General features: G+C 35.8%; 1 protein-coding gene across 3 annotated transcripts in view; it reads right to left on the reverse strand.

Moving 5' to 3' along the window:
• The window catches only part of LOC114651884 (LIM and calponin homology domains-containing protein 1-like), a 338,328-nt gene that overhangs the window by 86,970 nt on the left and 238,719 nt on the right, over positions 1-12,639 (reverse strand). Inside the window, exon 11 of one of the 3 annotated variants that reach the window (XM_051928055.1) lies at positions 6,248-6,568. The exons of the other annotated variants lie outside the window; for them this stretch is intronic. Coding sequence (XP_051784015.1) covers positions 6,248-6,568 — 321 coding nt within the window. The remainder of the gene's footprint in view (positions 1-6,247; positions 6,569-12,639) is intronic. 3 annotated transcript variants of the gene reach the window in all.

The raw sequence follows: 12,639 nt of genomic DNA on the forward strand, positions 1-12,639 counted from the left end.
TTTTTTACTTTCTCACATACATAGTATAGAGAAAGTACAGGGATCGTGAAAAAAATGTGACCTTGAGATTTTGATGAATCTTGATGTTTTAGACCTTAATGAGTCAGAAAATACCATTTTTGAAATTATGTCTGTCTGTGTGTAAACACAATAACTTGAAAACGCTTTGACCTAGGTCAGTGAGATTTTGTACACCTACTTTATATCAAAAATAAGGAATCCTATCGACTTTTGAGCCACTTCCGGCAACCGGAAGTGGTACTTTACTTGACAATTCACAAAAGCATTCAGTTAAACCATGGTTATAATTACAGATAGATGATTTAAATTTTGTATAGATATTTATAATGATAACAAGCAAACAGATATGAAATTTGAGAAAAATTTCTCAATCGGAAGTAGTATTTTATTTCAACAACCATCCAAATTTCACGTAAATATAAACATGTACACAATATTAAAATGCATATTCTTTCAACAACAACAATTATTTTTATTTTAATTGATACATCACCAGTGTAGCAATAACATGTAAACATTGGACATGCCAAGTAAATATAAAGATGTAATGGGAACAAAAAGCTGCTACATCTCTGTTGTGTTCCTGGTAATACATTTAATTTTATGATTTTTTATTTCCCCCACTATCATTATCATAATTAAATATAGCTCAATGCAGTTTTACCTATAGCAATTTATTGCAACAAATATTATATAATACTAACACTTTTGTATGTTTTTAGGTGACTATAACTCTTTTTCACTTTGCACGTAATCTAAGTAATGCATATGTAATCAAAAATTCCACCACTGTTTTTTACCTCCCTACGTGAGAAAATATAATTTTAATATAAACTTTGATTATAAATAGAGATAAATGATTGTGTATCAATATTATCAATTAGTTATGATGAGAAACAAAGATATAATATTTGAGAAATATTACACAACTGGAAGTGGTTCTGATCAGGGATCGGGAGCCCAGGATTCCCGGACATTTTTCATTCCCAGGAATGAAACTGCTGTAATTCCTGGGAAAACGGGAACGGCCAGGCTTGCATATATAGCGTGTAAAAGTGTAAAAATCGATCAAGAAATAAGAGTTATAGTTGAAAATAATTAAGGTGGCGGCGTGGCGCCATTGCTGCAGCTTGCACTTCATCAGACAACAGCTTTGAACAACAACTTGAAATTGCAATGCGTCAGTCTGTTGCATCCGCATTATCTGTGCCAAGAAACTTGCCATCACAGAATGATGACAAGAAACTGGATGCATCAGTAAAAACTGAAATGGCGGTGTTTCAGCGCAACGGCAAGCGCAGGCGTTGTTTAGAACAAGTGTATCAGTATCGGTTCCATGACAACTCCCCACCTTAGTCAATTCCCCACATTCCCAACTCCCCACAATTACAATTCCCCACATCACAATTCCCCACATTGCAATTCCCCAAATTCACAATTCCCCACGTCCACAACTCCCCACATTGGGATAATATTTATTATAACCATAGACTAATGTACTATATAAGACAGTCCATATAATGATACAAAAGCGTGCCCTCCGTTTCCCCACATCGAGCATTATTTTATTTAAAAACGCTACTTGTTAATAAATATGTAAAAATACATTATCCAAGCATGCATTTTTATATACAATTTGCCTTTTAAAAATTTGAAACAGGTAAGTTGAATTCTATTATTTTTTGAATCTTTCTTAAAACATGCTAAAACGTAACATTTTTGATTTTTATCTTTTTTAAATTACCAAAATTAAAGTTCTCAAAAATAATAGACTCTACTTATGGTGTAAAAATAAAAACACGAAATAAATCAAATAAAATTCTTCTCGCGCCTTACAACGTATCTACGTGCTCCGCGTCGCGCGCACCAAGTTTGCACGTTTGATAGTCTGTAGCGAACTTACCCTAGTCGGGAGTAAAGATAAACCTGTACAGTGGAATTATTAGCAAATGGAATAGGACCTTATCTAATTCATTATTTTGTACCAAGCATATTTTGTATTAAACTCATTTGTTCATTTGTGTATATCAGTTACTTGTATTTTGTAATCAGTAATGCATTTCAATAAATTGTCATGAAATAAAACTTTTGGAGATTAATTACTACTATTTGCATTTTAGAATTCCTTCATTATATTATTAATTCAGTGCACTCCATATTATCCCAATGTGGGGAGTTGTGGAAGTGGGGAATTGCAATGTGGGGAATTGCAATGTGGGGAATTGTGATGTGGGGAATTGTAATTGTGGGGAGTTGGGAATGTGGGGAATTGACTGATGTGGGGAATTGTCTGGCCACCATCAGGATCTGATGATTGTGCCGCCTACTTCAGTGAAGGCAAAGTGTGCTTTCTCAGTGGCTGGTGTACTTCTGCACGAAGGTGCGCTCTTGCCTGGATGACCGCACGCTGGACACTTTAATAATAATAATTCATTACATTTATATAGCGCTTTTCACAGTACTCAAATCACTATCCACACAGGGAGGAACCGGGAAGCGAACCCACAATCTTCCACAGTCTCCTTACTGCAAAGAAGCAGCACTACCACTGCACCACCTGTGAGGACGTTGTGCTTTCTGCACTCTTATTACCGCAAATAAAGATAGATGTATTTATATGACAGCATGAACTGCTTGTACATAAGGTTAGTCTTTTATTTGTGTCAACATATTGCAGTAGTTTTATTAAAAATAAGTGTTGGTCATTCTAAAACCGTTCACATGTGAGATGCCCGTGCACTGTGTCATCCCTGGGAGCCCGGGATTCCAGGGAATGAAATGTGGGATTCCCGAATTCCCGGGAATGGATAAACCTATCCGGGAATGGATTCCCTAGTTCTGATTACCTTTTCTTCCATCTCAGTATATGAGAAAGTCGAGGGGAGCACACTCCCGATTATTTAAATTAAGCTTTGTTTCAGATAGGCACATTAAAGTAGAAATTAACAATATGACAGCTTGTAATTGTAAGAAGCATTTTATTTTCTTTCATGTTATATACTGTATATTATGGATAAATATTTTTGTACATATTATATTAGTTAAAGTGTAAATTGTAAGGAAATGTTATTTTACTGTTTTTTTATGATCAGTGAACAATAAGCATACATAATTGTATTTTGTTAATAAAATAAAAGTTTGGTATTTTTATAATTAAACTATAGACCCCAAAGTTAAATTAATTTAGGGCATGAAGCTTCTCATTATCTAATCATGCTGGAGCTTAGTGTAAAAAGTTTTTTAAAGGAATATAAAAAATATATACAAAGAGTGGGCAGCATGGGGGGTAGTGCTGCTGCCTCGCAGTTAGGAGACCCGGGTTCGCTTCAGGGATCCTCCCTACGTGGAGTTTGCATGTTCTCCCCGTGTCCGTGTGGGTCTCCTCCGGGTGCTCCGGTTTCCTCCCACAGTCCAAAGACATGCAGGTTAAGTGCATTGGCGATTCTAAATTTTCCCTAGTGTGTACTTGGTGTGTGTGCTCTGCGGTGAGCTGGCGCCCTGCCCGGGGTTTGTTCGCTGCCTTGCACCCTGTGTTGGCTGGGATTGGCTCCAGAAGACCCCCGTGACCCTGTAGTTAGGATATAGCGGGTTGGATAATGGATGGATATACAAAGAGCAGAATTGGCCAGTAACATGAAATTGGTAATCAGTATAGGCCTTAAAAACCTGATTGGAGCATTCCTAGCTTTGCCAATATGAAGAAAATGGATCAACATTTTCCAAACTGACAAAAAAAAAAATGAGCAGATCAATCATAGCAGGTAATGCTAAACAAGTCCAAGTGCTGATTTTCACAAACAGGAACCAATACTAAAAAAAGCCTTTGCTACCTGTTGTACTCCAAAGGGTAATTCTGAGGCAAGATGTTTTCACTAAAAGTCTTATTTTACTGAAATAGATATCAAGTTTGTTATTCAGCAGGAGACAAAAAGTATAATAGAATAATGCTGCATGTGGGGTGTGGCCACAAGTGGAGTTACTTGGGGATCGATGCTTAGACTGCTAGTCTTTCTCATTCATATTAATCACACAAATTCTACTGAAATTTAATCAATTCTCAAAATTATTAGATGACAACAAGACTTGTGGGATAACAAATAAAGGGGAAGTAATAGAAATTAAAAACACCACAACATTCTTCAAAACTGGGTAATGCAGTTTAACGTAGAGGAACGCAAAGTACAACAAATAGTCATTCCTAAAATAATTTACAAATACAATGTGGCTAACCATGAGGTGCATCAAGCAACGTCTGTATAGGATTTAGAGGATTACTGTGACACAGTACTCTTATTCTCTGGGCACTGTGCAGAAATAATTAAGAAGGTGGGCAAAATCTTGGGTCATAAATCAAGTCTCTATAATAGAGTAGTGAAATCCCATTTAAAGTACTATGTACAGTTTTGGTCACCATCCTACAAAAAAAGATAAAAATTATCTGAAAGTTGTATGTTTTTCTGGACTAAACATCCTACTCTGACAGGCTAAGATAATTTACTACAGTTACTTTTCTTTAAAAAAAAAAAAACCCCACAAAGGACTAATAAAAAGAAAACTTAAAAACAGTCTTGTCATCTTTAAAGGATGATTGAAGGGATTTTTAGAGTTAACACTGAGACATGTACTTGTCAACAATAGTGGGAATTAAGAAAAGGATAATCAGGGCAGAAAACAGGAAACACTTTTTTCACCATAAACAGTCATGGAATTCTGAAACAAACAACCAAGTCATGTAGTATGTAGCTAACATAAGATACTGGGAAAACTTATAGGAGCTTGACAGACTGAATGGTCTTTCCTCGTTCATTAAAAAAGTCATAGTTATTCATTTTTAATGAAGCAACAAATCAATGACAAATCTGTTAAGGTTTACCCTATGTGTCTTGGCAAAGATTAAAAACATTTCATTTGGGATTTTAATTTAACTACAGTTTTTGTAAGAGTATAAAACACACTAGGAATAGAAGTGTAAATGGACTTTATTAAAATTAGTTTAACTGAACTTTATTCTGAGGGTATACACATGCTTGTATAGTGCTGCCCTAAATTGCACTTAAAGGAAATGGTTTTAAAAATCATGTGGCGTGTAGGCTGCCTTGCTGATAAGCATTGACCAATGTCTGTACTGAACATATGCACAAACAGTTCTGTGAATAGATTGTGTGTGTACATAAGTAAGCCAAACTTTACTCAATAAGTGACTATAAATCATTAGACTTTTTTCCAATAAGCAAACAAATGTGTATTTCCTGCAATTTGTAATGCTACTTCTAACTTATTATTTTCAAATGCACTTAATCCAGTTCAGGGTCAGGGGGGCTGGGACTCAAACTGGACAGTTTGTATGCAAGGTTGGAATCAACAATGAGCAATGATTTAGCAACAGCTAAACTAGAGAAAAATCTAGAATGACATTAATAAAACAGGCAGACTCTGTCCTAATAACAGATACTGTAGTTGTGGGATTTGAGACCAGGACACTAGAACTGTGAAGAAGAAGCATTAACAACTGCACAACCGCAGTACTTCATACTATTCACCATCTATTTAAAACCTTTTTAAAAAAGATATTTATATAATCACCAAAAGCACATTTTTAGGCTTATAAAGTTCACACCTATCCACCTTAATAAAAGGTTAAGTGTCTGTCTTTATATCTGTGTATTCATCCAGTTGCTATATGTCTGTCATTCCAACAGATGGTACACTACAAACATTTGTAGTAATGCATTTTATTACTACAAATGTTTGTGATGCATCATCCACTGGAATGACAAATGTAATACATTTTATTATGACATGCGTTATAAAATACATTCCATTCTCACATCTACATGAATTACTTAGATTTCAAACAGTGTTAGATGGGCAACACTGCTAGTTCTATACGTTCTGCTTATCTTTAGTTATATCAAATAAACAAAATCGTTCTTAATTAACTCTGAAAAAGTGTTATACTGTATAAAGTTTTGGGTTTTATAACAAAAAAGGAGAAACAGAGCAGGTACTGAAATGTACTATTAAAAGACAGCATGGGCCTTTGTAATTTAGAATTAATGTAAGTTTACAGTCAAATGTTTAAGTGCTCTATGACAGTGCTTATTGTGCGAGACACTATTCTCTTCTATTAAATTATTGAACAATGCTAACTTTGCTAAACTAAACATGTATATTAATATGCACTTTCTGGTTAGGCAAGTAAATGTAGCAAAATGGCATTGCATACCTGGATATCTGCCTAAGGTGTTTCAAATCAGAATCACGAGTCTTGCTTGAAGCATCACTACTTGAAACATGAACTATATTAGTTACATGTTCAGTTGCTTCACCTTCTGATGTGGTTTTTGGAATGCTAACCTTCTCCCAGCTTTTCTGATCTATTTCTGTCACTGGACCAAAATGTACAAACCGCTGCCGACTGCCTGTAGCCTTTTTGGTTGCTCTATTGGTGTTTCGGCTGGCCAAGTCATCCAGCGCAGCAGCCTTTGCCTGTACAGCAGGCCCGTTCTTGTCCAAGGTCTGACAAAAAAGATTTGAGGTTTCTTCACTGGGCCGGGAAAGTCAGAGAATGAGAGAAGCAAAAGGAAACAGGTCAGGGAAGAGCAGATGATGAAGAGATGCAGAAACCACATAAAAAGCAGCTGTCTGAAACAAGATTTGGCAAACAGCTCTTTCCGTTAGTGATGCCATAAAACAAATTCCTAATTACTAACACAAAGTAATTGCTAAGTATAGTTGCTGAAGCAGGAAGGAAAGAAAGAAATGCTTGAAGGAGCAAATTATCTTAAGAGTTTTAAACAGTGTTTTCATGTTACTTGACAGAATGATCCTTGAGATGAGTTAACTGCCAGATTTTCAATACAGTTGATAGGCAAAAAGTTAATTGAGTGTAAACCGTTTTGGCAAAATAAAAATAATCATTCATCTTAAATGCAATTTATATTAAGTATAAAAAGTGATTTTTGTCAGATTTGGTTGAATATTTTTATATAAATAAATTATTTCATTACCAAAGCATACAAAAAAAAAATGCACTAAATGAAACCATAAGCATGGACCTTTTTAAATAATTCTTCTGGAATGTCACCATTTAATCTTAAACACATTCAAGATGTAATGATTTACTGATGAGTGTTAGTCCTGCTGTTAATTTAATATAGAAAAATTAAAGACTTGTTTCCGAATTTAAACTTTACAAGGCTACAACTCTGAGACCAAAAACAGCAAATTACACGCAGGTAAAACCATGTGGAAGAATAAACACAAAGTCCAGGATTTAGTCAACCATAAAATGTGACCAACCATTAAAAAAATCCTTCTAAAGGAAGAAAAAATAATCTAAACTGCAAAATACGCTGAAAAGCAGAAAAAAATAAAAGCAAGACTCTCTAAAACTGATGAATAGCTTAAAAAAAACAGTTTTAGTACTGAGCAATTTGCATTCAACTGACTTTACTGAGAAATGCAGGTCCTCAGCCCCAGTGGGAAACATTATGAAACAATCTGTCTGCCCCAGAAATGAAGTGCAGATATTTTGTGGCCCTCTCTTACCAAAAACATGCAACTTCACTCTACAGTTGTGACTTTGGCTAGAAAGGGGAACAACCTGGTCTCAGACGATAACTTGAGTCGGTGCCACTTCTCCAGGTCTGATTGTGTAATAGATGTCTTCAAAAAGGGCTGTGGTTCCCTGGTGACAAATGAGCAACTCTGAGCTCTCCGCTTGGCCAGGTCATCCTTTTGTACATTAGGAAGAGTCACCTTCTCTCCATCCTCTTCTTCTTCCTCGTCTTCTTCCTTGGAGTCCTCTTGCATTGATTTGTAAAACTGATTGGTCCTTCTGGTAAGGATTTGAGGTGGATTACTGAGCTCAGCCTGGCCCTCACTGAGCAGAAGCACACAGTCCAAATCATGAAGTAATGGAAATGAGAAAGAATGTGTTACTTTTAAAGTGTCTATTAAAGGAAAAAGTAAAAATCACATAGCTCAATGCTATAAGGCAAAGAGGAATTGCAAACATTTTCTTTTTCACTATAGGTTTTTGTAATTCTAATGCAGTGATGATCAGATACGTTAGGCTGTGCGGTATGTTGACTGATGTAGTTTAATTTTTTGCCTGTGACACACACAATGACCCTGATCAAATTGCTTAAACTGCTTGTGCTCCAACACCATTGTCATCGGTTTGACAGACATTTGTCAGGTATACCAGGTCAGTCAGTTGCCTCAAAAATCTCATTCTTTCACTTTATGAATTCCTGGGCATCCTTTAAGGTGACACCCATACTTTTCATATCAACTCCAACTATGTTTTTGTTTTTTGTTTTTTTTAAGCCACATCCCTTCTCCATAACTTGGTGTATATCTTCACTCAATCGTCCTCTGACTTTCCCCTATATGAAAAAAGCCACCTTAATCTATTTCACTTCAACACAACACCTATCACCTCCACACCAAGTCCTCCTCTTAACTCTACATTCTTTCTCCCCTCACTTTGTGACATTCCGCAAATCCAGGTGATTGATCTTATTTGTGGTCCTTCCAGTTTTGCTTCATGATCCACTTTTATCAGCTACTTGCTGCAAACAGAGCATAAAACTCATCCCACAACTTTCATTAATTTTTCTCTTCAATGCTAGAAAAAGACTCCTTCAATAACACAATGGGGTTCAGCTCTCCCACTATCACATGCAGCCTGTAGACTTAACCCTTCACACTATTCCATTTTATGCAACCACTTCCAAATAAGCCGTGCGTTAAATCCGAGTGTTCCCTGCTACCTGTGCTGCACATGCCACACATCCACCTCTTCCACACTTCCTGTCCCTTCACTACCAACCATCATCTTGGTCTTTTCTGCTTTCACCTTGAAAATTATTTCTATTTAAGGATTCAGAATGTCTTAACATCTTGGCGCAGAAAAATAAACTCTTAAGGATCATTTCATAAGACTTCTTAAAACTATCACTATTTGAGAACAGGTAATTTGGGAGAATGGAACAATTTATATTTTAGATTTAGATTTCATTCATATATTCAGCACCCTTTTCTAGAATAATTCACATTTTTTTAATTATGTATTCAGCTGTTCAGATGGGGAATCCTCGGAAAGCAATGAAATAAAAAAAAAAATGTTAACATCTAAATAAAATGCCAACAATCTGTTTGATATTGGCTCTTGATCTTTACAACCACCCCAGGTTTATTAAAATAAACTAGTAAACCTATGCAGAAAAATGTATTCGTGATTGTTATAAAATACTATTTACATAAAGTGTAACAAAAAAGAATTCTCAGAACACTTTATAATACTGTCTCTTGATGCTTTTGTGGCTAGATGTATAAAACTGCAATCTATGCTTACATTCTGCTTCTCTCTTTCTCTCTGTGTTGGGCTTGATAAATACAATGCTGGTTAGGTGGATTGGCCCTATTGTGTGGTTGGGGTTGATGCGTTTGTGTGTTTAAGCACTTTGAGCTACATTATTTGTATGAAAATGTGCTATATAAATAAATGTTGTTGTTGTGTGTGTTTGCCCTGCAATGGACTGGTGCCCTTTCCAGGGGTTGTTCCTGCCTTGCGCCCTATGCTAGCTGGGTTAGGCTCCTGTAGACCTCTGTAACTCTGTTCAGGACTAAATAGATTAGAAAAGGATTGAATGACTGTGTTTTGTTTAGTTTTTTTTTTGTATTTTTATGGTGATACAATCGGAAAGTTTCCTCTGGGTAGTCTGGTTTCTTCACAAAGTCCAAAGACATGCAGAGGAGGTGAACAGGCAGGTGCTAAACTGGCCCCTGACATCTGTGTGTTAAACCTGTGATGGAGTATTTTGAGGTAAAAGTGAAACAATCAAATTGCCTGTGATACTGAAGTTAATTTTTTGTTAAATATATAGTTATATGTAATAAATAAATTCAACTTACTTCATTATACACATCATTTGCAAAATATTCAGGTATAAAATAATGGAAAATAGGCAGCATGCCACCTCATGAATTCCGGGTACAAATTCTACCCAATCCATGTGAAGTTTTCATATTCTCCCTGCATCTTGGCTGATATAAATGGCTGATTTAGGAAACCATGACTGTTTCCTAAATTAACATCCCCGAATTTGATTAAGGGGGATGTAGAATGTTCTTTTAGGTCTAAAAATAAGAGTTAAATAATTTTGCCAAAAGCATATTTCACTCCCTTGTTGAGCTATAATGAAAATAGAATGAAATTAGAATTTTAATTGATATTAATCAGCTGCTGTAATCTTTTGTTTTTTTTGTCTCACATACATTGATAGTTACTGTTTTTATATCAAAGCTGTACAGCTTTTCCTTCAGAAATAAAAAATGTTCAAGAAAACAGAAAATAGAAAAAAATAGAATGACTTTAGTATAAATACATTTTGGAAAAAAATGTATTTAAATTAAACTGTCAAAAATAGCTTACTTAATTCTAAATGTAATAATATGGTACACATTTCATGAGTGTTAATAACAACTAAGGTTGATATACTTAAAGAATCCTTATTCCTGGGATCAGGGATTTTCACAATCTGTGCATATTGTATATGTAAGCTGGACGTAATGCTTAACCTTTACCCTACTACTAATTACAGGTTAAATCCCGTTATAGCAAATACAGAAGTAACAAAATTTTAAGAATGAATACTTTTTGTGGACCTGGACAAACATTCATAGATCATGTTAAACGAATCTCATTTTAACTAAATGTAAACATCGGTATAACAAATGTTTTTTTTCAACCAAAAATGGCCAATGAAGATAATAATGCAATGCAAAAAATAGTTAATGCTGCTCCTACACTTTCTGCACCGAGTCTCAGGAACCCTGCAACAGGTTGTCTTAAAGAAACAACAGTCTGCTGCGAAATTTTTAGTTTTGGGCAGGCTCAGTGAGCACGTAGGTGCAACATTATACATATAGTCAAATTGTCAGTCAGTGCTCCACTGAGTGTCTGCATGGTTAGTTGCGTTTTGTGCAGATGCCTTACTGTTAGAGTTTCATAGTGCTTCTTATAGTTTTCTTTGAAATGGGGAAAAAAAAAAACCAGTGAGAAACGGCATCATTTTCCATTTAAAGAAAAATTAACAATCCTGGAAAAAGTTGATTCCAGAATGAAGAAAAATGATGTGGTGAAAACATTTTGAAATCGTGACTTCATCTTCATCTAACAACTCATCATTCTGTATTTTAATACCTGTATTTCTATTAAAAAAAAAGTTACATCTAATGTCTCATTTTCATCATACAGTATTGTCAAGCTTGGGTCACAGAGTAGCATGAGAGAGACTGGAAGAATAGTCCAGGTTTTCAAAGAAAATACAGGTACTTTATTATTGTACAGAGAAGGCAGGAACAGTCTCAAGACTTCATTTAGAATAGGAGTTGCTAGAGCTTGGCATGGGCCATTGTCCTGCTTTAGCTCCCATCTTCAGATTAGAAGAACACCAGCAGCTTGGAATCACCACTGTGACAGACGTGGTCTGGAGAAGAGAGATCAGAAGAGTGAGAGGAAAAGCAGGTCAGAGCCTGTTGTGAAATGTTAAAAATTGTGCGACATGCACAGTACACAGGAATCCTGATCCTGCACAGGACTACCAATTGCTTGGCTCTTGGTTTACTATGTATCAGACGTAGCAGAGCTTGTCCTTGCGCTGCTGCTGTTAGACATGGCAAAGAACCTGCGGTCCTGGTTACAATGCTATATGCACTTTCCCCATATTTGTTGTAACAAAATTTCTATTATAACAAAATATTTTTATGGTCCCCTGAGTTTTGTTATAACGGGATTCCACCTGTATTAAAAATGGCAAATCTCTACAATGGTCTTAACCAAGACAAGCAGATATTAATATGGGTAGACAACTTCTCTGTGGTTCAGTGTACACTTTTGAAGATAAAAAATGAGATGTAACCTGCTCTCTGGGAACAGCATGAGTCTCTGCCATTTCTGCAAGTCTGAGAGGGTGATAGAGGGCTTCACAAATGATCGAGTATCTGCAGACAGAACTGGGCCACTCTGGGCTCTCCTTCTGGCCAAGTCGTCTTTTTCCATGTTTAGAATAACACGCTGGCTTCCCTTTTCCATGTTATTCTCTTGGTCACTGAGGGTGGATGGGATAATTTGTGAGTCTCTCTTCATAAGCACCTCATTTGTTTCAATAGGAAGGGCCTGACTGTTACTGGATGGATGAGCAAACAAGATTAGTTAAAGGAAAAAGAAGGTTAAACCTCAATAAGAAAGCAGCATAGAACATTTGGCATTAAAAAGCAATGTTAGTTTAGAAGCATGCAAAAAGAAGACATGGAAATGGGGACAAGAGAGTCAGAAATATGTGACAGTTTAAAATCATGAGATTTCTTTTATAGCAGCAACAGATGTAACGGGATATTTATGCAAAGATGTTTGAAATCATTGGTTTTCTTCAATAAGATTACGAACGTTATAATTTCAGTGAAAATTCTTCTGGTCTTCACATTCTTGTTTAACCTACAGACACACATCTCTTCTTTTGTCTTCAGTACTAGGGTGTTGTACCATGTTAGCCATTATGAATGTAGAGAAAAGCCAAGCAAAAATGAAACCTTTTATTGGCTAAC

The sequence above is a fragment of the Erpetoichthys calabaricus genome, chromosome 5 (genome assembly GCF_900747795.2).
Source record: "Erpetoichthys calabaricus chromosome 5, fErpCal1.3, whole genome shotgun sequence".
Taxonomy (NCBI): domain Eukaryota; kingdom Metazoa; phylum Chordata; class Cladistia; order Polypteriformes; family Polypteridae; genus Erpetoichthys; species Erpetoichthys calabaricus.